Raw genomic sequence first — 25,158 nt, 5'->3', positions numbered from 1 at the left:
CACGAACACCAGGTCAAGGTAAGACATTCAGGTAGAGAGAGCTGGAAACAAAGTCCCACTACAAGACCTTAACAAATGGAGTTCCAACCTGAGGGAAACTTCCACTGAGCACAGTTTGTTTGGAATTGCTTTTAGTTAAGAATGGAGGGTGGGAAGCACTGAGACCCGGCCCCCTTTCACAGAGCTTCCCTCTATGTGAGCAGTTCCCGGGGTTCATGGGGAATCAGCTTGGCCTCCAGAAGATTCCACTCCTTTTATTACTCATTTCTAGTCTTCAAGATGACACAGAAATTTCAGAAGGCGCAGGGGAAGAGTGTGACCTGAGGCCGAGGCTGGAGCTGCCACATGCCCTGGGCACCCCTGGCCAGTGGTCAGCAAGTGGCCCACTCATGGACCCCTCGGGGCAGGGTCTGGAGCTGCCCCTAGCCCCAGAGGGCAGCGAGGCACACACAGCACAAAGCAGGTGAAGGCCCCGGGCTTGCAGCGGGACGGCCTGGCATACTTGCTGGGTCACCTGCTGACCAGCTTCAGGGGTCGGGCGTGACCATCGGCCTTTCTGCCCCTTGAGAACAAAGTACAGCACGAAACCACAACCCTCTCAAACCACAACCCTCTCAACAGATGAGCAGGTGCCAGAGGTGCAGACTCGGGAGAAGCTGCCCCGGAAGAAGTGAGAAGCAGCCTCTGCTGGCCGTGTACTCCCACCCCCGACACCTGCGGGTCTGGCACCCAGCTGAGGCTCCGAGCACGTGTCACTGTGGGGTTTGACGGTCATGGCTTATGTCTGTGGTACGGGGTCCTCTGGGTGATTCACCTCCACACCAACCGCACTAACCAGACGTCAGCGGTGTGTTTTACTTTTTAAATCTCACAACCACTCGACTGGGAGACCAGAGTATGCAGAGCAGAGCTCTAGGGCAGAAGCAGTTGGACTCACAGGCCTGCCCAGCCTCTGAGATTTGAAGCAGCATTTGCTGTGAAGAAGGGTGAAGGCAGAAGCATTTCCTTAGGTTTTGTATGACACTCACAGAGAACATCAATAAAGAAAGTTCAGGGTAACAATAGCCGTGTGGCTGGTGGCCAGTCACGTTTCCTGGATCTCAGCAAGCGGCTATTTCTTCTTGAGGCCACTTTTTCTCCCGGTGGCCTCAGGGAGCTAAGTCACTGGGAAGTGTAAGAGGAGAGAGGGATGGCAAAGCTGGTTTGGAAGCAGGGTGCAGCTGGAGAGCTGTCACACTCCACCCTGGGCCTGACTTCCACGACTTCGCGCCCACCGTGGTCCAGGTTCGCCGGCTGACAGGGAGCACTGTGGCCTTAACGGGGCTCAGGGCTCCTCCAGGGCCCCGAGCAGCTGTTTGATCTGTCGGCCTGGGACCACTCGCAGGGCGCCCCCCGCGGCCTGGTGCAGCTGGGTCTCCAGGGCGCTGCGGAGGTCACTGACCTGCACGTCAGGCAGGGGGTTGAAGCTGATGATGACCCTGTCCTTTGGGGCTGGCCCCGCCTCTGCACGAGGAGCCACGTCCCGCCGTCTCCTCCGAAGGTCAGAGCCGGCCTGGACTTTCAGGTCCCGGTTGGGTTTGGCATTGTCTGGCTTCTGATCCCCCAGCATGGCTGGTTTGGGCCCGAGCTCAGGGTCCAGCCTCTGCTCGGGCTCTTGGATGGCAGCGTCCTCCCTGGGAGCAGGCACGTGCTCCTTCCTCGCCTCCTCGTGACCGCCCTGCTGCCCGCCCTGCCCTCCGGCAGAGACAGCCTGTTGTTCCGGCTGATGTAACACGGCTTGGGCCCGAGGGGCTGCTCCCCCCGACCTGCTGGACAGGCCTCCGGGTGCCCGGTCTTGGCTTGCTTGCTGGGACTTTACCTGAGGGCCCCCAGCTGCTGCCCCCGCCCCCAGCACATCTGCCTCCTGAGCGTCTGTGCCAGCGGCTGCCTCGTCCTTTCCAGACTTCGTCCTTTTGTGGGAGCCTCCACCAAAAACATTCCGACTCTGCTGGGCGACGCCTCCAGCGCCGTGCTGCTCGGGGCTCCCGGGTGCCCTGGCAGGGTCCCGCACAGGGACCCGCTCCTGCAGGCCAGCGTCCACGCCCTCGGGCACAGCGCCCCGCCGGCCTTCCCTCGGCTCAGCCTGGGCTGCCCAGGGCTGCAGGTCAGCGCCGCCAGGAGGCGCAGCTGGGGCTCTACCCAAGGCCCCCTCGGGCTTCTCCACAGAGTGTTGGCTGTGCCCCTGGGGAGGAGCGGGGGGACGCCCAGGAGCACCGAGCACAGCTCCCAAAGGCTGTGGTGGGGGACGCTCTGCCATCCCCACGGCGTGGGCCTCCTGCTCCTTACCTCTGGGCCCGGCCACCCCCAGCTCAGGCTGCACGACCGCTGCAAATGAAGTCAGTCACCGGTTTAGCCACAGAAATGAACAGAAGCTACCAATGCAGGGACTAAAGAACCCAGCTTGCCAGCAATCAAGAAATACAAACCACAGCTTAAATTTGCCCAGCAGGACTCTAGGCATGGAGCCACAGACCCAACCGCGCAGGGACCCCCGGAGACTCTGGCGTTCGTGCACTAAGGGACAACCCCTCTTCCCCGAGCAGATGCAGCAACTGTCCCCTGCCCTGCAGGCCCGGCCCCCTCCCCCTGCCGCCTCCCCCGGACTTGCCGTCCTCGCCGTCCTGGCCGTCCTGCCTCTGCTGGTGGATCTCCTTATGCTGCTCTTCGATCACTGCAAGCAGCTTCTCCTGCTGGTCCAGGAGGCGCTTCTGCTGCACCTGCTGTTCCTTAATCACTTGCAACAGAACGGCATGGTCCAGCATCTCCGCCCGGCCAGCTTCTGGAGTTCGGAAAACACACGCAGTCAGAGCCTGAAGGCTGCAAAGGCGCTCTGCTGGGCCGAGGGTGACATGATGCATGCAGCAATGCCAAGGCGGCCTGTGGGCCCCTCCCCGGGACACCACCCCCGGGACACCATCCCCGGGCGTTCCTCTCCACCCGGCTAAGCTGGCGCCCAGGCCACCCTGGGGCACAGCCATCACCTCTCTCCAGCGACCAGACACCCTTCCTACTGCTTCACTCCCACAGTGGCTCAGGGGTTATGAGAGCCAAGAGAGAGGTCACGCGCCATAACCACAATGATGGTGATCTGGGCTGGGTGACGTGAACTATGAACTACTCTAAGAAAGAACATCGGTGCTTTAAGAAAATTTCCTCCAAGGTGTGTATTTTAAAAACAAACAGAACCATCTTCCTCTTCCTCTTCAGCAGAGACAAGAGCTGGGACCTCAGTGAGATGGGGGCTGTGACAGTGCTCCCACCGGCCCCACCTCCCCCAGGAAGATGGCTGCAGCTGGCATGGGAGGAGCGCCAGGTGAGCTAGGGGCAGGCCGGCTGCAGCAGGTGTGTGTAGGAGGGCCCCCCACAGACTGTGGACCAAGAGGAGGCCCCAAGGCTGGACACCTTGGGTGCGGAGAGCTCCCACTGCACTACAAACACCTCAGCGCTGGGTCAGTTCTTTACAGCCAGCAATCTGGGTTTAAGTAACTTTTACAACACAGCTTCCTGTCTTTAGACAGGAAGCTTTGAAAGATGATGTTAACTGTACAGGTTGTCAGATGTAGAAGCTCAAATCCAAAGAAAGAAGAGCATTTTGTGAGTGGTGAGAGCTAACACCCAGCGAGGGCCCTGAGTGCCGGGCACACGCGGATGTGCTGACTTGTCCTCCCCAACGGCAATCCGTGACCCACCAGAATAGAGTGGGCTTGGCCTTCTGTCAGGGACTGCCATGGCTTCTCCCCTGCAGAGGCCGGTGCCAGGACGTACAGGCAGGCAAGCCCATGAAGAACATGCTGAGGCCGACCACAGGGAGGACAGGCCCCTCGGCCAGCCCAGGCGCTCCAGCCCCCTGCTCCCCACCAGGCACACATCCAGACACCCTAAGGTGACCAAGATGCCTGCCTGAGAAAGCCCATGTTCCGTAGATTGGCTCGTGGCTCCGCACACCCCCTTTAGACAAGGGATGTGCACAGTGCCATCCCACAGGGTTCTAGACCAGCTCCCTTGGCCATGGCCATGCTGTCACCCTGGGTGCCCGTGGCTCATGACCACCTAATGGTCCCACGTGCTGCCAATACCACCTGCCCCCAGGGAGGGTTCCTGAGGAGCAGGCCCCCTGCCTCACTGGCTCCTCGGAGGACCAGCCCTGGACTGAGGCTGGAGGAGGGGGGAAGTGCGCCATGTCCAGCCAGAAGCAACATGGGACAGACGTGAAGCAGAGTGGAAGTGACAAAGTGAGCTCCCAGCCAGAGCCCCGCATGTGGCTCTGGGTTCCTGCCCGGCCCACCAGGACCACAGGGACCAGGCTCGTGGATGGGATAAGAGCCGCACGGATATTAACATACGTGCAGAGCACATTAATACCAGGCCATGCACACGGTGGAAGTCACACACAGGCCCCGCCCCGTCTCTGGGGGAGTCCAGGCGCTCACAGGCTGCACCTGGCTGTCCTACGGTGGCAGTGGAGCCCCAGCAGGGCTAAGAGGGACCAGGGTGTCTGTACAAGAAGGGAGTGGGCTGGGGCATCGGGGGGACCCCACCTGAGGGGCTGTGGCTGAGCCGGGGTGGGGGGCAGACCGTGTGTGGCTCCCGGTCTCTGCCCCATGCGCCCCATGCGAGGCGCTACCGGATGCGGGGCCCACACCATCTGCTCTCGCGTCTTTAAACCCCCCACAGACGCATTCACTGTGATGCTCCTCCCGACTCCTACCTGCCACCATCTTTCTGATTTCAGCTGTGCGTGTCCCATTGAGAGGCGTTTGGAGAAAGGCAGAATAGGAAACCATGAAAGTTCTTTTCAGAAAAGAAAAAGCCAAAGAATCAAACAGGCTTACATAACAGATTATAAGGACCGGGACCAGTAAACAGACTGAAACCAAGTAACATGCGGAATTCCCACGGCTCCCGAGCTGCAGGAAACCCCAGGACCCTTGGCTCTGCCTTCCTAGCCTTGGTGTGCAGAGGCTCAGCTGGCATCCCTGCGCAGTATTCTGGGCCAGCTATCCCGAGGCTGCAGGATCCGCTGGGAAGCAGCTCATGGGGCAGCAAGGCACGAGCATCCCATGAACCCACCCAAGTCTGCTGTACCGCCATCCCCACGCACAGATCAAGACTCCCAGAGCACAGAATGAAACACCCAGGGGCCGTTCTGTGGACACTGCTACAAAATGTGACACCGCAGCGACTCAGATTGGGCGGGGACCAAAGAAACCAGGATGGGTGATCATTCGCTGGGACGGCCGCCACCACCTCTAGTGCAGGGGCAGTGCCCAACCAGGTGGGCCCACGAGGAGGGTAGTCAAAAGCCAAGAGCTGGGAGCACCCCAAAATGGGCATGAAGGTATGGAGGAGGATGCAGAGCAAGTTTTGTTCACTGGAGAGAAAAGATGAGCTTTTGCTTTGGGACAGGTGCTGGGTCTTCACTGCAGGTGGACACAAATGTCCCCCCTCCCCCACCCCTGCCCCAGCTAAGACAAAGGGGTGGGAGCCGCTGCCACAGGGTTGGGGGGAGAGCTAAGACAGCAGTGAGTCACCAGCCCTCCCACCCTCACTAATGCCCCCACACTGCGCCGACTTGTTGGAAATATTAACATATCTATTTTGAAATGAGATCCAAATGGTAACAGAAAGTCACGTGACAGTGAGAGGTTATTTTAAAAAGGGAGAGAAAAGGAGATAGAAAACGTTCCTAGGAAGGTGAAAAAGGAGCAGAAAAGGTTGTTAGTGGGCACGGGAGCTATTTAAGATCTTTCCTCAGCAGGAAACTGGCAAGTGTAGAGGCTGAGGCCCTGGAAAGGCCCCCAAGACAACGGGCACCTGTGGCTCCTTCCCTACATCACTCCGCTTCTGGAAGGAAGGGGCAGGTGTCTCCAGGCCCCCAGAGGATGCAGAGAGAAAGTGAAGGCCTTACCCTCCAGCTTGCTGCCCGCGTGGTCCCCGGCGTGGTCCCCGCCCTGTCCCTCCAAGGTCCTCTGCTCTCGAGGCTCTGCCTGCGGCACTGCCCCTGGGCCTGGCTTCTCCTCCGGGTGGGGAGCCTTCCCACCTGCACACACGGCAAAAACTCAGGAGGCTGGCAGGAGACTCAGAAGAACGTAGAGAAGGGACAAGAGAAGGAGGCAGAGGTTTCCTAAAATCACCCTCCACGTCGCCCCTCCCTCCCCTGTGGCAGTGTATACTCAACCCGATGAGTACCAAGGAGGTAATAAAAGATACTTAACATGTCACAGGCTGGCGGCAGGGAGCCAGTGTTAACTACCTTCGCCAATTAACACGCAGGGACCGTCCTCAGCAGCTCTGAGACGGCACTTAACCATGCACCACCCACCCGGTCAGGCCTGCGCCGCACCCCCGTGTGTGTGCCCAGGCACCCCGTGTGTGCCCAGACACACAGGACTGGCTCAGCACCTGACGTTTACGGGTCTGGCAAACAAGCGTGTGGCAGATTGATCAGGAGAGCTGCCAAGCCCCCGACAGCTGCAGAAGGGCTGCTGCACGCACGTGCCAATCTTGCGAGAAAAGACAGGCAGTAGGACAGAAGTGAGGACGGTCAGCTTCTGCCCCCTCCGCAGCCTCTCCCAGGCCCCACATGGAAGGAGCCCACACCCACCGTGCTCGTTCTTCTCCACCAGCTTGCCCATGGCCCCCACGGCATGGCCGGGCAGCAGGGCACCGTCTGCTATGGCCCCTGCACCTGCCACCAGGACGTCCTGCCCCTCAGGGAGCACTGCCTGGGGCCCTGGATGCGCACCCCTGTCGACCAGCCCCAGGTCCTCCTTCAGGGGCTCAACGGCTGGCTGACCATTTTCTTCTGGAACCTTCTGGGGATCTTTAGGAAGACCACCCGCTGCCTCCAAAGCCTGGTCCTGTCTGGGTCTCTCTCGTTCTGAATCCAGCAGTGGTAGCACCATCTGACCCTTGCCCCCCAGGGCCCTTTCATCCACACGTTTGGACGGATGCTCCTTCTCCAGTCCTTCTGGGTCTTGACCTTCGTCCACCACCACCTTGTCGTGAGGGACTGGGGGTTCATGGCGGTGGGCCTCGCCCAGAGGTACCGCAACTCCTGGAAGGAGACGGCCGAGGTGGGGGAGTGGGTGGGGGTGGGGTGGGTGGGGTGGCCTGGCCTTCCCTCCCAGGGTGGCCTTCCCTCTCCAGGCCTGTGAACTGAGTTCGTTCCCGACCAACCACGTGGCTGATGTCCAGCTGAGGTCCCTCCCCCGTGGACACCACCCCCCAACCCCCGCCCGGGCCGTCACAGCACCTTGACCAGGGCGATCCAGCTGTGCCTCCTCCTGCTTCTCCTTGGCGTCTTCCCTTGGGGGCACATTCACGGGGCCCTTAATCTGGGCCTGCTCCATCTCATCTTTCTCATTTGGTAGCTTCGGCTTATCTCGGCTGTCCTCGGCCACGTCCACAATTGGATTCTGGCCTGTAAGCACGGCACAGATAATTGAGCGGTGTTTCCACATGGCCACACCGCCAATCAGCACGGCAACTGGGCAGTTTTCCCTGGATTGTAATCACATTTCCCAGTCGAATGGCAGAGCCTAAGCAATTATATTTTTTCCTGTTCAATCATTAGCAGCTAAGTAGTATAGAAACCTGTCATTTTTCATGTGTGTTCGTAACAAAAATACGTCAAAATGCAATTTACACCTAACTGGGTGCAGAAGAGCGACATCCTGCATAAGCCTGGCCATCACCACCAGGTGGCAGCACGAACCCACCGTTTGAGGCCTGGGGACAGCCATCCTGCCCAAGCGCAACCAACCCCTTGCTGTAGGCCAAGGGGGAAGGGGAGGACGAGGGATGCTTAAGGAAAATGCCTGAGGGAGGTTGATTTGCAATTCTGTCAACTTGTTGCTGCAGAAGTGAAAATTCCTATCAAAAGGAAGGTGAGAAAGAGGTGTAGCCCACAAAGCTGGACCCTCTTGCCTCCCACACATGCCTGCATCCCACAAGCCATCTCATCCTCCAGCAGGTCCAACAGCTCACCTGCACAGTCACCGCGGGTCCTCGGGGAGAGGTGCACGAGGATGGCCCGCCGAACTGGGCCAAAATGGAGCCTATTAGGAAACTCTCTCCATTAACAAAACCACTTTCTACCTGTTAGGCAAACGTGGCAGAAACTAAAAAACTATCTGGGGAAAAAACACGTGTAAAAAGAATCATTTCGGGGCTTCCCTGGTGGCGCAGTGGTTAAGAATCCGCCTGCCAATGCAGGGGACACGGGTTTGAGCCCTGGTCCGGGAAGATCCCACATGCCGCGAAGCAACTAAGTTCGTGCACCACAACTACTGAGCCTGCACTCTAGAACCCACGAGCCACAATTACTGAAGCCTGTGCACCTAGAACCTGTGCTCTACAACGAGAAGCCACTGTAATGAGAAGCCCACGCACCGCAATGAAGTGGTCCCCGCTCATGGCAGCTAAAGAAAGCCCGCACACAGCAACGAAGACCCAACGCAGCCAAAAATAAAAATAAATAAATAAGAATCATTTCATCCCAGAGGCCTGAAGCAACTGATTCCCCCCTTCAGGGCACAAGCTGCATGCAAAAGGGGAGGCGGAATCCCGAAAGGGCCTCTGGGGGGATTCACAACAGTCCTGTTCAGGTGGGCCTGCTCCCTCCCCCAAAGGAGGAGAAGGGACCAGGCTGACCTGCCATGCTGGCCGGGGGCACCTTCAGCAGCTGAGGTTTAGTGTCCAAACTGTAGGGGGGATCGTGCTGGGCAGGAGCCAGACTCGGGACTCCACAGTTCAATCAAGCAGCTGTTTCTAATAAGCATGTGGCTCTTCGCCACACCACAGTTAACACCCCCAGCCCCAGCCCGCAGAGAGCCCTGTGCTCAAAATCAAGAGGTGTCTATCCAGCGGATCACAAAGTGAAGAAAGGGGGCAGGGAAGGGAAGGAAGAACACAGCAAAACAGAAAACTACTCCATTACGTCATAAGAACAAGTCATGTTCTCAGCAGGGAACAAAACCCGTTGGTCGTCAGGCAAAGGAACGACCTGGAGACTCAGGTGTGCAAGGGGCACAGAGTGCACAGCGCAGCCACCCTGCCTGCAGCGGCCGGGCCTCCGACACTTCACAGCTGTCCTTGGCAATGGACATAGCGCTTCCTAAAAGGAACGGAGCTCCTCATGAGGACAGTTTGCCAGCAATGCCTCTGGGCCACAGTAAAACTAACACAGAACTTCCTAATTAGTAACTGAAAACCAGCCCACACTCCGTCTGCCCTGCAGCTAGGCTCTGGAATGAGGCGCCCGCGGTGGCACAGACAGGAAATGGCCCGTGCGGTCATCGGTCATCACCCCAGGGAAGGACGAAGGCTGCCAGGCCGACCCTGGACCGTTTCTCCTCCTGGAGGCGGCAGTGGGTCAGCGGGGGGTGGCCAGCAGAGGGCGCCTCGGCCTGGAAGGGCCTCCTCTCATTCTCAAGGTCATGGCCTCCGCTCCCCAAAGTGGAAACCACACAGACATACGCCATGCCTGCCTCATTCTGCCAGGCGGTAGAGTATCCCGACATGCACGGCCTCATCCCACACTCAGACCCTCCTGATGGTGCTTCTGGCCAGGAGCTCCCAAGACACACAGGCCGATGGACGGTCACCCATCAGACTCTCCTTCCCATGTCCAGTGCAGGCGCCAGGTGGTTCTGTAACTGGCTTAGGGAGACAGGGGACCAAAGGCCATAGACACCTGCAGTTCTAAAATCTGGGTATGTGTGTCAGGTTGCAGGTGCGACGTCCTGAGTAGGCCTGTCCACGGCAACGAGAATCTGCCTTCAAGGCTGGTTCCACCTTGGAAGACAGGGTCTGGGCTGGGGGCTCCTCTTTGTCGACTCTCCCCTGCAGGACCCCATTCTGAGTCCAGGGGCGTCTCTTTCTGTATCTTGTGATCAGTAAAGATGGAAGCAGTCCTCTCTGACTGCCAAGCACAAAAATGAAGTGACTTTCAAAATCACACCTGAGTCCCATAGATGGAGTCCCTGTTGACTGGAGGGGAACCGCAAGTTCAGGAGACACACGGGACCCCAGGGCCATGCGGAGAGCAGGAGCAGCCACCAACGCTCCTTTAAAAGGCCAGACGCTGCTCCTGAGTAACTTTCCTGACAGCCTTCGAAGTGCCCGCCTCGCTGCTGCCCTGAGAAGGTTTTACTTGTTACCCCCAACTCTTCTCGGCAGGCAGCAAGAGAAACGCTGACTATGACACCCTTTTGAATGTGCAGGAATCCCAATGGGCCCCTGACCCAAAGTCCTAGCCGGGTGGCCCGGTGGCCCCATCTGGCTCACCGTCACAGCTCTCCTGCAGACAGGCACGTCTGCCCGCGGGCAGCAGGTGGAGGGGGCATGGGCCGGTCACTCGGGGCTGGACATGGGAGGCAGCACCCCTCCCGCCCCCAAGGAGTCCTTCTGGGTTTAGCCGCGGCTGGCATGGTTATCTTAGCACCGGTGAAATAAGCTCACAGCCTTGTCCTGACAAACGGGCAGAAAAACTGAAGTCACTCGGCAGAGCGGTGTTAATAGCCCCTTCTCTGCAGGGCACAGGGAGAGCTGTGGGGGACCAAGGAGAGAAGGCAGGCGTGGAGCCGGGCCTCCCCGTGGGCATGCCGGCATCTGTCGCAGGAGTCTGGACGCTTTCCTGTCTGCGTGCACCGGCAGCTGGCGCAGCAGCACAAGGGACGCATCCTCGGAAGAACAATTAGGTAGGAGCTTGTGGGGGGCAAGCTCCCGCTCAGGTCACCTGTGTCCCCACACGAACGGATTGCTGCCCACAGGCCCCGTCCTGGCCCTTCCTCTTCTTCCCCATCCAGCAGAAGCTGGGCCGTGTCCCTGATGGGGAAAGGGATGAGTTGTGTAATGGGTGTGGCCAAGGCGGCCCCCAAACACCAAGAGAAGCTGCAGGCTGGGCGGGAGAGGAAGAAAGGGGACAAGGCCACATTCAAAGGAGGAGCTGAGAGTATCACCAACTCTGAACCCACCCGCCAGAGCCTTGAGCAGGCCATGAGCCTCAGGTGAGCAGCCTCGTAGCCTTTCCTAAAGGGCTCGGCCACCTCTTCTGTCCACACCAGGTGCGTCCTGGGCTCTGCACTTGCTGAGTGACAGGCTGGGGGTGGCCAGTCCCGCATGTCCCCAGGAGAGCAGGATTCCCCCAGTCCTAAGGCCAGCTCGGGCTCTAAGGAAAGTTCATACCATTTTGGCCTCTTCGACATCTAAGAGGCCAGTAAACCCACCTCACACGCTGATGGGCAGACATCTGCAGGGCACGTGGCCAAGGCCCCACGGGCCCAACTCTGCTTCAACGAGGCAACCCATCAATGACGGGGAGGCCGGGGGCAAGAAACACGGAGACTGAGTTAAACAAACGGCATGTGGTTCCAAGAGAGGCCATGTGTTTGTTACAGACTCGTGGAAGAAATGGAAACCAGATGTGGCCGCGGCAGCTCCAGGTGAGCCGGGGGCCTGCCTCCACGACAGGATGCAGCTGCTCGTGCAGGCCGTGGGCTGGAGGCTGCACAGCGCCGTGGGGACAGGTAGCCCAGTGCCGACTATGTCAACTGATGCCGAGAAGCCCTACTGGGCGGGCCCACAGCCAGCTGAGATGCGAAACTGGTGTCCGAGTCTAGTTTTGCTGGAGGTGCCCTTAAAGCACACAGGGCCAGGACACCCGAGAGTGAGGGACCCAGTGGGGCTGTCAACAGGGGTGGAGGAGCAACACCTATCTCCCTCTTCAAGGAGGCTTTTTTCCCATCCAAAGTACTGAATCCATGCAACTTGCTGTGGGATGCCCAGGCAGCTTATTATTTTAATTTTTATAAATTTATTTATTTTATTTATTTATTTTTGGCGGAATTGGGTCTTCGTTGCTGCATGTGGGCTTTCTCTAGTTGTGGCAAGCAGGGGCTACTCTTTGCTGCGGTGCGCGGGCTTCTCATTGGGGTGGCTTCTCTTGTTCTGAAGCACAGGCTCTAGAGCGCAGGCTCAGTAGTTGTGGCACACGGGCTTAGTTGCTCCGCAGCATGTGGGATCTTCCCGGATCAGGGCGCAAGCTTGTGTCCCCTGCATTGGCAGGCGGATTCTTAACCACTGTGCCACCAGGGAAGCCCTCTTCTTTACTTTTGAATATTTATTTATTTATTTGGCTGCGCCAGGTCTTAGTTGTGGCATGCGGGATCTTTGTTGGCGCATGCGGGATCTTCGTTGCGGCATGAGGGATCTTTTAGTTGTGGCATGTGGGATCTTTAGTTGTGGCATGTAGGGTCTTTTAGTTGCAGCATGCGGGATCTAGTTCCCTGACCAGGGATCGAACCTGGGTCCCCTGCATTGGGAGCGAGGAGTCTTAACCACTGGACCACCAGGCAAGTCCCCCAGGCAGCTTCTGACCACTCTGATTAACTTCTCTGCTGAGCCCCGCTATTCCCAGGGGTCCTCTCTGCAGGGGACCCCCAAAGGGAGAGTCTTCTAGCCGGCTCTCGCCACCCCAGGAAGGCAGAGGAGAGCATGCCCAGCTACTCTGGGCTCAGAGCTCCCCCAAAAGAGCCCCAGGATAGACTGTTCTGCAGGAAGTTGGTGTGGGGTGCTGGCACTGCAGGGCCTTTCTGAGCACAGGGAGGTAAGGCTGGAACAGAGACAGCAACACATCCAAGAGCCCCATACCTCCAACTGCGGGTAGCCCAGCCCTGCAAGCACCCAGCACGCTTGCCTCCCTGGACAGCCCTTGGGACCTTTCCTTTTGTCAATCACAGTAGCTGAGGAGACCAGGGCTCCTCTGGGCTTCTTAGCCATCACCACTCAAAGGGACCTGGAATCCACCAGCAACCAGCACTGCTCCCCCAGAGGGGAATGCCAGGCAGGCAGCCTGGGGAATCTCAATCCAAGCCAGGGGTTTCTTTGCAGGGAAGGTAAGCAGACACGCACACACCATTAGTATGAATACACAAAACCCAGCCCTTGTCAGGGCAGAAGCCCCTGGAATGAACGTCATCATAGACAGCACCACCGACCAGTACCCGAACCTGATGCCGCTCGGAGCTCCTAGAAGGCGAGAGGCCAGATGGAGGGAGCCCTCCCCGCACCCCTCCCATCTAAGGCCTGGGAAGGCCACAGGCTCCAAGACACCTCTTCTCTCCCAATCCCCCCAGACGCAACGGAGCTCCTACTGTACCCCAGAAAGCCGCACTTAGAAACCACCCTGCACCCCATGGGCCCTGCCACATATGGGCGATGGGGCCACTGCACTGGGGGGCCTTCCAAGGCAGGCCTGCAGCTCACGAGGGAGTGTGGCTCATCCCTCTATCAACGGGCAGGTCAACAAGTAATACATAAAGTGAAACACGAAACAAAGCTGAGGGGCATAACTGACTTTGTCCAGGAAAACCTAGCTTAAAATTTACACCCTCAAAACAAAACAGGCAAACGTGAACGACACCCCCAAGTTTACTCACCTGTTAGCGCTCTGAACGGGGTGCTCAGATCTTGGCCCGGCTGCCTGCCATCTGTCTGTCCCCTGCATGCAGGTGGCCGCACCCGCCAGCCCCCTGGAGGCCCCCCACCCCCTCCATCACCCAAACAGGATGGAGGCAACTGGGCAGGTGAGACAGCCTGGGAAGTGCCACCTGGGTCCCCGTGACCCCAAGATGACACTGCTGGGGTGTCCCCAAGAAGGCTGCAGGCCTGTGTGCATACCTGAGAGCCGCGTACCTGGGAGCCACGTACCTGGGAGCTGGGCTGCCTCTGCCTTCATCGCGCCCTCAGCCTCTCCAAGTCTGCTGCCTGGGGCTTCCTTTGCCAAGTCCACAGGGGCCTCCTGGCTCACGGACAGGGTGGTGTGTGTGCTGACCACCAGGATGCCCAAGCCGACCCAGAGCACCACCTGGACAAGACAAAGACCCCAAGAGCTAAAGGGGTCATGCAGTCCCTATGCCCCTGCCCTTCTTGGGGGGTGGGGCACAGCCCACAGAGGCCCCAACCACACTGACCACTAGATGATGGTCACAACTGATCAGCGTGACCGAATCATGGGCCACATCTGCAGGAGCCACACTGGTGATGGGGCCGGTGGGGTGGCAGGGGTGCCGTGAGGGAGCCTGAAGACAGCAGGGGCAGCAAGTATGACATGGAGGGGCCTGCTGGCTGGAGAGACCCAAGTCCACCAGCCAGGCACCCTGGAGAACCCAGCAGCCACGCCTCCCCACGCCTAATGCTGCAGAGATTGGGTCCCTTGATGGTTCTGGCCAGGAGAGCAAGAATCTTGGGGCATCTGCCTAACCTGAAGGGGGCCCTTGCTTGTCCCACCCCCTCACCCAGTAGAGGGCCCAGACCACTGGGTGCCCGGCTACAAATGACCTATCCCCAACATCACCCAGCAAGCCAGACACACCTGCAGCTGCAGGGCACAGCCGGGGAGACGGCTGGGAAGGAGGTGGCTCCTCGCCCCCTCTGGCCGTCGGTGCCCATCGGTGCTGCCCAGCGAGCTGAGCTGAAGGCACTACTGCTCGCCGAGGGGCCTCATCCCCACCCGGTCCCTCCTGTTGTGGCCCCCAGGCTGATCATAAGTGCTGCCCTCGGTGACTCAGTACACGAACCCCACGTTGTGTAACTGTCTCCCCTGCAGCTCCTGTGCACGTTGGGCCGACACTCTCCATGTTACTTCTGCTGCCACAGCAGTGGACACTGCTTGTTCTGCCCTTCCCAGCCAGGCCCAGCCCATGCAGCTCTGCCCAAGGAGCCGTAACTCCTGGTGCCGCAGAGAGGACCACAAGGCGGCCTGCCTGAAGAGCCAGGGGGCCCCACCACCCACCTCCACGTGCTCTCAGAGTCAGAACTCAAACCTTTTCCGAAAGGCACATTGACTCTTTGAAATATATCTGTTCAGAAGAACCACTGAGACTTTCCCAGGCCCAACACAATTAGAGAAGAAAGATTTTGTGCAGGAAGAAAGGACCTGTGCTCCTGAAGGTGGGTCCAGCAAATGAGGAGAACCTTGGGGAGAAAGTCTGTTTCAACCGCTGCCACTCTGAAAACACTGAGCTGGTTCAAGGCTCATGGAAGCAAAATGCTGGCCGTGCTCCGGGCTCAGCCATGGTTCAGGGAGGCCTGGTCAGTACCATGGACTTGAGAGGCCCCTCCGGCACTGACCACCAGCCGGCCTTAGTCAGGTGCGCATGGGGACATTGTTGGATTTGAGCCCCTGGGGTCTGAGCAGCATCAGAAGACTGTACGCAGCTTGGGGTCAAGAGCTCCTGACTCTCGCCCCCCACCCCAAGTTATTTTCTTAAAAATGTGTGGATTCCCAGCTTCAGCTGTGTGCTCAAAGAGTAGCATGTTATACCCACTCGCCATGAAGGGAAGATTCAAAGAGCAATGGTATCCAGAGGCGACCAAAGTAGTTTTAAAAAATTTAAAAGAAACTTTAAATCCCTTGCATCTCCCATTTCTCCAGAGAAACAACAAAAAGAACTTCACGTCCCGACTTGGACCCCGTAGCACTGACAGGATGAGGACAAGACCGAGTGAGAGTCCTGAAATACTCAAACGGCCAAAGTGGTTCTGCCTGCGTGGCCGGCCAGAGGGGGGGATGACAGCTCCAGAAGGGCCCCCAGGACAGCGCCAGGTGGGGATCCCAATGAGTCTGGGCTTCACCAGCAGAACCCCATTCCCCTCCAGGCCCTGATCTGGACAGCCCCTAAAATGGTTTTGACACAGAGATGAAGACATCTGCTTGGTTGTTTTTTGTTGGGTTTTTTTACGGGGACATCACTGAACATTCCACGGGAGACGGACAAGCCAAAGGCAACATTTCATCCCTGGCTTTGAATGATTTATTTCAACCCTTGGCTTTCTGGCCTTAAAGAAACAAATTGCGCACAAAATAAAAAACGTTAACTCCATCAATGCTGGGAGACAGCAAGCTTCCCAAAAAAAGACCAAGAAAGCATCAACTTAAATTCAATTTACGAAGAAGAGCCTGCACAGAGCCAGGAAGCTCCGCCTGGTGTCACACACACACCTGCCACTGCCCCCGGCCCAGACATCCCACGAGCCCACTAGCCAAGTGTGTTCCCTGGCTCCACCCTGTCCAAGAAGATACCCCACCCACGCTCCCCCACCCGGCGGCAGTCTCCACCCCACCCTTCGCCGAGACCCCCCCTCGTCCCCTGACACACCTGGCTCTCAAGCTGCCCTGGGCTTTGCGGGGTACTTGCCAGCTGACCACTGTCTGAGCATGAGCAGCCTGCTGGCCCTGCCAGAGCCTTTGTAACTGGTCACAGTCCCAGCTCTCCACTCTCACCCTTTGCTTTGAAGAAATGCCACAGGTCCGCAGAAACCTCCAGGCAGGGAAGCCAAAGCCACCCCAGCTTGAGGGGAGCAGAGGATTAATGGCAGGCTGGCGTCAGTGAGGACGTGGGAGGGCCATGCCTCACACCAAGGGAATCTAGGTCCACGGGTGATGCTGATGCAGTGACCAGATCACAGTCTGCAAGCAGGCATGTGTGGGGAGGCAAGAGTCAGCCAGAGCCACGGTGGGCACAAGGCCCCCAGGGCAGTGTCAGGAGCTCCAGGTGGGCCAGACTTTGGAAAGGGCACAAGTGTTGGCCAACTCCCTGGGGCAGCCATGACAAGTATGCACTGACCACAGACCCCCACCACTACCCCACCAAAGGCCTGAGGCGTCCATGAGGCCCCAGGGTCACAAGAGGCCAGAGCTCCCAGGTTGCCGCTCTGCCATGAAGTTTGGGAGGCTGATGCCGCACATGTGTGAACAGGGACAGTCATCAGTTCCCCCAAAGTCCTGATAAGGAAGAGATGCTGCTCCCAGAAGAAGGGGCCACAGCTGAGGTGCACATCACCGCACCAGCCAGCAGTGAGGGAATGATGGGGAACACGGGGGAGCCAGCTGGGGTACAGGGCTGTCATGGCCTCAAGACGGGGACAGGAGGGCACCTGTGCCTGCAGAACCCGTCTTCCAGGTACAACTTCCTGCAAATCCAGAGCTGCTTTGAAACGGGACAAGGTTGGTGAGCGAGCCGGGTGCACCAGACGTCTGATCACGCAGCCCTGACTTCTGTTCTTCTTAACCAGTTGCAGAGCCGCCAGGAGAAACACAAACACATCCTGACGTCTCAGCCCAGGTACATACGGCAAAACCAGGGGCTTGGCCTGGGGACCATGTGCGATGCGACACCCCAAGGCTCCCAATCTGCTGGGGTCCCCGACTCAGAACCAGAGACAAGCCCTGGCTGGGAAGAAGGTGTCCCCTTTCACTGCTCACATATGAGACTGAAGATGTACACGTTCAAACGAAACCACCTCGAGGCAGGGGCTCCGGAGCCCGCCCCGTGCACCCCAATTTGGGTCTTCAGGGCAGTGTGATCAGGGCATGGCAGGCATCCTAGCCCAGAGGCCAGGGCGTCACAGCCTGGGTGGGGTCCAACAGGTCCTGGTGCGTGTTTGTGTCCCTGTCTCAGGAGCACAGCGGCGCCTTCTGGCCCTCCCTGCGGATGCTCCCCAGTGCTCCACACAAGGACAGCTATGGAGGCTGGTGCCGCTCTGGCTCAGGGCTCCACTGCCTCTCGTGAGTCCCAGGTGGCCCTGCTACCCCTGCCGGCTCCCGGCCGCAGCATCAACTCCGGACGGTGAAACCCACCCCTTCCGCCTCAGCCCCACTGGAGAGACCCTCTGAGTTCTCGAATTTTCAAGATAAAGGATGAACTAGTGATGACAGATAAGGTTCTTTTCGATTTGCTAGGGGCCAACTGTTGTTTTCGCGGTCCCTGCTTATTCTTCTGAGGACGTTTCTCAGAACACTCTTTTATGCTTTTCTCCGGCACAGCTATGATGGGCCCATCACCCGTGCCCCCTACCTTCCCTGGCTCTTCCCAAGGTCCGGGGCCAGTAACAAGCACCTCTGTGCCAGCAGCGCTCAGGCATCTGGGGCAAGTAGACTCGTGCTAACGCCAGGTCTGTGCCATCCTAGGGAGCAGCAGCCGGGGCTCCCAGGACAGGAGGGACACACTCCAAGCGGGTACCCTCCGGGCCCTAGGTCTGCACACCAGACTCCAGCCACATTTCTTTTTTTTTTTTTGCGGTACGCGGGCCTCTCACTATTGTGGCCTCTCCCGTTGCGGAGCACAGGCTCCGGACGCGCAGGCTCAGCGGCCATGGCTCACAGGCCCAGCCGCTCGGCGGCATGTGGGATCTTCCCGGACCAGGGCATGAACCCATATCCCCTGCATCGGCAGGCGGTCTCTCAACCAGCCACATTTCTGAGCATGCCCCTTGCAAGGTTCATTTTCCTCAAAACATGAAAACTCCGTGGGAAATAAAACAGCAGGGCATACAAACGGTATGCCACAGTCAGATGGTCGATTCTACAACTGATCTGCGATGTACCTCACCAAGACACTAAGTCCAAAGGGGAAATTTTCCATCTTCTCTGCACGTAGTCCGAAAGTAGTTAATATAATTTAATATGCTTTCCAGTTTTAAAAATCCATAGTAACACAGGCACAGATAGACGTCTCTTTAACGCGATTCTGCATGTGTTCACGTCTACAGACACGTGGGGGCGTTTGAATGCGCATGTTCATTTCTGTACATGAAGCCAAAACCAGCATTACGCTCGACAGTTCAACACTGGAAGCTGTCCCAGCTGAGTTGGGAAGACGACTAGCTGCCCTCCCCCGCGCCCCCGCCAGCGCCACGGCGAGAGGTGTAGGACGACACAGATGAGAGAGAAACAACTGGAAAGGGGGAGGTGAAATTAACAAAAGATGCTGTGAGGTCAGAAGGTAAAAAAAGTTAATATATGAGAATCTATAGCCTCCCTACGTACAAACAATCAGGAAAGCCAGAGGAAGGAGAGGTCCCAGTATCACAGGCACATGTAGCAGAGGGATGCTGGTGCAGCAGACGGGGAAGGAGGGCTGAGTGCAGCTGTGACGACTGAATGCCACACCCCATTATCACACTGGGAGGCTCACAAATACACTCTGCAGATTAGCCAGAGCATCAAGGGAATGATTCTCTCCAAAGTTATCTACAGCTTCAACGAATTCCAATTAGACCAAAACCAAAAAGGTGGATTTATTTTTGTTAAGAGTCAGATCAGCTGACTGGAACATTCACACAGAAAGTAAACAGGGAGTTCCCCAGTGGCCTAGTGGTTAGGATTCCGGGCTTTCACTGCCGTGACCTGGGTTCAATCCCTGTTTGGGGAACTAAGATCCCGCAAGCCACATGGCGCAGCCAAAAAAAAAAAAAGTAAGCAAGCAAGAACATCCAGAAACGTCATTAATGAAAGAAAAGAGATTAGAATTCAAACGTTTTCAGAGCCACACAACAAGGGAGCACCATCACAAGGCCGGGTAATTAAAACAGCGTGGACAGCCACGTCACTGGACGGGACATCCAGGAAATTAAAATACAAGTCCCAAATGAGCCCAAATACATACAAGAACTTAATATACAGGAGCAGTAACATTTCATATCACTGATGGACGAACAGTGTTCTGACAACTAGAAAGCCATCTAGAAAAACTGAGGATACCTACTTTGTTTCTTACACCAAAATAGAATGCCGATGGGTCAAAGATTTAAATGGAAAAATGAAATCATGGAATTACTGAAAGAATTGAGGGAAGAATTCCTTAAAATAATACTGAAGTGGAAGGGTCATTTTAACAATGACTTTTTTCTCTCCTACAAAGAGTCTGATAGACTAAAACACTGGTACTTCACAAACTGGGAAAAACATTTGCAATTTGGCAGGCAATGGGCCAATTTCCTCATATTATAAGGAGTTCCTAAAACTCACCAAAATCCCCAATTGAAGACTGGTGAACAACCTCAGCAGCTAAGACTTGAAGGGTGAGAGACTCCAGAGAACAGATAAGCACCGAGGGGCCACCAGGCCAGGCTTTTCCCAGTCAGCAGTGCTGAACAGCCCTGGAGCCTGCAGACACACAGACTGGGCCCCAGGCATTAGAAGTGAGGGCTCCCCGGCAGCCAGAACCGGAGCGGCTACAATCCTGGAGAAGAGGAACCCTCCAAGGATGCACCCACGTTCTGTGTTCAGTTCTCCCCTGAGGCACGTGCCAGCCACCAGCTGGGCAGAGTCGTGCAGAGAGCAGTTGCCAAGAGGATGAAAGCTAAGCAGATAAGTTAGCAATCTGCGGGGGACTGCACTGAGACTCAGGAAGGGCTCCACTCTAGGGGTGAGGGCAAACCTGAAACAGATTGGCCTCAAGTGGACACAGGCCTTCTGCCCATCCTCTCCATCTGCTGGACAGTGGACAACATCATCCAGAGCCTCCATGATTTCTCACATACACCTACACAAAGTACCAAGCATGTCAGGGGACAGGACCAGGCCCCAGAAAACCAAGAGGGTGCAAAGGATCAATATAAACAAACCGACTATTTGAACAATAATAATGATGTCTTGTGGTGTTTAAAATATATGTAAAATTAAAATACATAAAAACAACAGCACCGAAGGCCAGAGGAAGGTAAATGGAGTTAAAATATCATTGGATAGTTGCCTCATCTGGGAAACAGTCAAAAAAAACTAACTTATGGTCAACTCTAATAAGCCGAGGATTCACATTAAACTGCCTCGTATAACCACTAGTAGAACAGAAACGTACAGCAGCTAATGGAAGAACAGACAATAAATACCTAAAATGCTTGATTTATCCAAAAGGCAGCAAGCAAAAAAGAAACAGAAAAAAGAACATATGGGACAAATAGAAAACAAAGAGTAAGACGGAAGCTTTAATCCCCCCAAATCAGTAATTTTATTAACTGTAAATAGTCTTAAATACTCCTATTATCAGGATGGATCAAAACAAAACAAAACAAAAGCCAACTAAATGCTCTTACCCGAGACATACCTTAAATATAAAGGCATAGAGAGATCAAAAGAGAAAGGATAATAAAAACAATATTGTGCAAATATAAACCCCAAATAAAGCTGGATTAGCTACACTGTTCAGACAGGGCTGCCTATAAGGAGAGAAGCATTTCCAAAGATAAAAAGGGACATTTCACAACCAAAAGGGTCAGTTTAGTAAGATATAGCCATTTTAAAACTGTATGGTCCTAATAACATAGCTTCAAAACAAAAAGCAAAAATTGATATAACAAGACAAATAAGCCTATAATTAAAGTGGGAACTGTCATACCTTTTTCATAAGTGATACACAAGAAGATTAAAAAATCAGTAAGAATACGTAAAATCTAAAAATCACAGTTACTAAACTCAACTCAACCACATGTTGGATGCATACTGCATCCAACAACTGCAGACTCTACAGACAGCTAAACAGCCATCAGAATAGACCATCTGCTGGGCCCCAAGAAATGTCAGAGGACTGAAGTTCTTCAGCTTGTGTTCTCGAATCACACTGGGACTGTGCTCGAAATACAAGAGAGTCCTGGAAAATCCCCCAAAGTTTGGAAATCTAAAGAAGCTACTGGTGACAATCAGCTAGAGTCCCCAAAGGGCTGTAGACAGAAGGGGGTTCCGATAAGGAAAGGTTTGAGATCTGCCTCAGGAGGAGCACAGCAGTCAAGAGCAGAGCTAATATAACCTAATATATAGGACCCAGTGCAAAATGAAGATGTGTGGCCTTTTATCCAAAAATCAGGTAAACAGTACCATTAAAAGTACTAGAATGTTTTCCCTTTTTTCTGTGGTCTCTCTCATAACTCGTTACAGTGTTTTTTCTGTTTGCGATTTTGCTGTTAGAGAAAAAGTTAAAATTTTATATTATTAGCATTAAAAATACATAAATAAATAAAGAAGCCAGTGGTGAAATAAGAAATAAGGATGGGGCTTCCCTGGTGGCGCAGTGGTTGAGAGTCCACCTGCCGATGCAGGGGACACGGGTTTGTGCCCCGGTCCGGGAAGATCCCACATGCCGCCGAGCGGCTGGGCCCGTGAGCCATGGCCGCGGAGCCTGCGCGTCCGGAGCCTGTGCTCCGCAACGGGAGAGGCCACAACAGTGAGAGGCCCGCGTATCACCAAAAAAAAAAAAAAAAGAAAGAAGGATGGAAATTAGGAAAAACTGCAAAATGATGATGTCAAGTCTTCAATCTATAGTTTGATGCAATCCCAGTCAAATGCCAACAGCTGAGAAGCCACTTCTAAAACTGACTTGGGGGACGTCCCTGGCGGTCCAGCGGTTAAGACTCTGCACTTTCACTGCAGAGGGCACGGGCTCCATCCCTGGTCGGGGAACTAAGATCCCACATGCTGCGTGGTGCAGTCAAAAAATTTTAAAAATTAAAAAAAATAAAATTGAGTTGGAAATGCAAACAGCCAACAATAGGAAAGGCCATCTTTAAAGCAGCCAGCATCAAAACTCCCTACAAAACCTTAGCAACCAACACAGTGTAGCGCTAGTGTGGGAGAGACCGACAGACCAGTGAATGGGAGTTCCCAGCCTCACACGTACACAGGTGACTGATGACAACGGTGCCCAGCAACGCTGGGGCAAGGGGTTGCTGCTCAACTGGAGAGTCACACAGAACACAACCCCTGACCCCTGCCACACACCAAGCGTTCCAGATGGGAAGTAGATCTAAATGTGAAAGAGAAAATACAAGGCTTCTACAGTATGACAGAGTAGACTGTCTTCAGGACCTGGGGATAAGCAAATTTCCTAAGTAGTACATAAAAAGCACACAGCAAAAGAAAAACTCAAAAAACTGAACTACATTGAAATTACGAACATCTGTTGATCAGAAGGTGTCATTTAGAAAGTGAAAAGGCAGCCAAGAATGAGACAAAACATTTGTAATATATACTTCTGAAAAAAGTCTTATATCTAGAATCTTTTACAAACCTCTACAAATCAATAAGAAAAAAATAACCCAATAGTTAAAAAATGGGCAAGACTTGAAAGGCGTTCACAAAGAAGACACCCACACGGCTAACAAGAGTATGAAAAGGTGCTCAACAGTCATCTGGAAATTGCAAATTAAAACCCAAATGAGGTACTGCTACACGTCCATCGGAAGGGCTAGAATCTAACAAAGGGACAGTAGATGTTAAAGCAACTAAAATTCCAATATGGTGCCTGAGGACCACTTTGGAAAGCTGGAAAAAGTCTGGCAAAATCTACTAAAATTGGACAGACATAACCTCAGGACCCAACAATTCCGCACCTAGGTGAATAACGAACAAAAGTGCACACACACTGCACCAGGAGAGACGTGCAGAACGGCCCGTCCAGGACACCCTGCTCTGGGTGACTGTAGATTCCTACAGTGGAGAATCACACGGCAGGGAAGACGGGCAAACCACCCCTGGCCACCCTGGCAGTAACGCGGAGGAACTCAGGCATGATGCTGAGTAAGGAGGCTAGACACACGCCGACACTTCCTGTGAGACTCCATTTGTACTAACTTGAAAGGCAGGTAAAATTATTCCAAAATGTTAGAAGACAGACAGGCAGTAACCTTAGTGGAGGAAAGACTGTGGGGCGCCCCAGGGAAGCTTCAAGTGCTGGAATGTTCTGTATCTGGCCTGGAGGTGGTTCCAGGTGTGGAACTTAGCCGACATGTATCAAGCTGTACCTGAGAATTATGTGTTTTGCCATATGTATACTACGCTCCTAAAAAATTTACCAAAATCAACCGATAAGAAAAAGCTCAACAACTCCATTAAAGGTGAGCAAAAAGCACGGACAGTTCATGGAAAGAGAAATGCTCACCTTCACTCCAGAGCAGCCGAGACCTGCCACCATCCTCGGGCTGACGGAGGGGAGAGGCAGAGCTTGGCTGCTAACCTGCACACGGGTCCTTGGGGGAAAGCTCCCACTCCTGACATAGGGATCCCGGGGCCCAGAGAGCTTCCTATAGGCACTTTCTCAAATATACAGAAATGCTCGTGGGCACAGATAGTCACCCTGGCATTGTCTGTAACAGTGAAAGACTGGAGAGGTGACACCAACAAGACAGTCCCCAGCGAGACAGTGTGGATGTCCTCAGTAGGGGATGGAGATGGGGACGTGAGCGTGTGGCACACACAGATAATCCGGTCACTGTACAGAGGCGGGGGAAAGCGGTTCAGCACTCAATGCTCAGATAAGCGTGGTCAGCAGCTCGGCTCGGCGGCCCTGCGGTGCAAGGCTGCTCACCTTGCCTTAACCCCACGTTTCTCAGACCTACAGGACCACGATCCTTTTGTGCTAAGAAACACAACGAGTTCACAGGAACTTCAGAGAACACCGCCTCCTGCTCTCCCCGACCCAGACCCGCCCTGAGTGGGGCTGAGAGCGCCGTGCAGCACGCACCTGGGAAGAGAGGGAGTTCTTGTGGATCTTCTTGTAGATCAGCGCCGGGCAGATGAAGCAGATGAGGCTTCCCATCGTGGCGCCCGTGAGGCCCAGGATTGTCTCCACTGGGAACAAGAGTGACAGGGAGGGGTGAGCTTCCAGCGAGCAGGGTGAGGAGCCTTGCCACTAAGGCGCATCTACGCGTGCCGCCGGACAGCAGCGAGGAGCGGGGCACAGCCTTCTGTGCCTGCAAGGACCCTTAGGGTGTCCGATCTGACAGCGTCGGGCCAGGCGCCTCAGGCAAGTCCCCTCCACTCTGTACCTCAGCTTCCTCGCCAGTGAGGTGAGGCTAACAGCACTGCCCGCCCCATGCTGGGTCCACAACGCTGTTATGGCTCCTCGCGGAGCGTCTGGGCGGCCAGCGGGGGCTTCTGGGCCGGATCATCTTACATCACCCCACCTGCTGCCCAGCAAGTGACTGAGCAGGGCCTGTCCTGGTTGCGTGGGGAAGCTGGGAGCCTGGAGTGTGGGGCCTGGGGGTCGCTCCCTGGAGGGCATGCGGGGCCCACTCGATGTCTGAGGACAGTGAGCTCTGTCTGTGCTGCAGCAGGACATCGGACAACAGAAATCTTGCCCAGGGCCCTTCCCTTTTCCCTGGGTGACGTGTCAACGAAATCAGGAGTCAGCAGTCAGGAGCTTCTTTATAACCACTAACTTCACACATCAGGCGGGGACCCCGCATCGCAGCTTCCACCCACGTGTTTGTGGTCACATCAAGCTGCGGCCTTTTCTCCCAAGCCTTTCTCAGGCCAAAGAAAAAAGCGCCCAAGAGTCTCTA

General features: G+C 55.5%; 1 protein-coding gene across 2 annotated transcripts in view; it reads right to left on the bottom strand.

The window, feature by feature from the left end:
- Positions 1 to 239: 239 nt before the first annotated feature.
- SLC38A10 (solute carrier family 38 member 10) overlaps positions 240 to 25,158 on the bottom strand; it is a 42,492-nt gene continuing 17,573 nt past the window's right edge. The window contains exons 10-17 of one of the 2 annotated variants that reach the window (XM_060132751.1): positions 24,339 to 24,445; positions 13,723 to 13,909; positions 7,295 to 7,462; positions 6,644 to 7,096; positions 5,948 to 6,079; positions 4,748 to 4,771; positions 2,648 to 2,818; positions 240 to 2,364 (exon numbers count right to left, since the gene is read on the bottom strand). In XM_060132751.1, the coding sequence (XP_059988734.1) occupies positions 1,325 to 2,364; positions 2,648 to 2,818; positions 4,748 to 4,771; positions 5,948 to 6,079; positions 6,644 to 7,096; positions 7,295 to 7,462; positions 13,723 to 13,909; positions 24,339 to 24,445 (2,282 nt within the window). In that variant the 3' untranslated portion in view covers positions 240 to 1,324. Of the gene's footprint in view, positions 2,819 to 4,747; positions 4,772 to 5,947; positions 6,080 to 6,643; positions 7,097 to 7,294; positions 7,463 to 13,722; positions 13,910 to 24,338; positions 24,446 to 25,158 lie in introns of both variants that reach the window. The other variant, XM_060132750.1, reaches the window with a different exon arrangement.

The sequence above is a fragment of the Lagenorhynchus albirostris genome, chromosome 20, assembly GCF_949774975.1.
Source record: "Lagenorhynchus albirostris chromosome 20, mLagAlb1.1, whole genome shotgun sequence".
NCBI classification, from domain to species: Eukaryota; Metazoa; Chordata; class Mammalia; order Artiodactyla; family Delphinidae; genus Lagenorhynchus; species Lagenorhynchus albirostris.
This window is presented reverse-complemented; position numbering and strand designations above follow the sequence as displayed.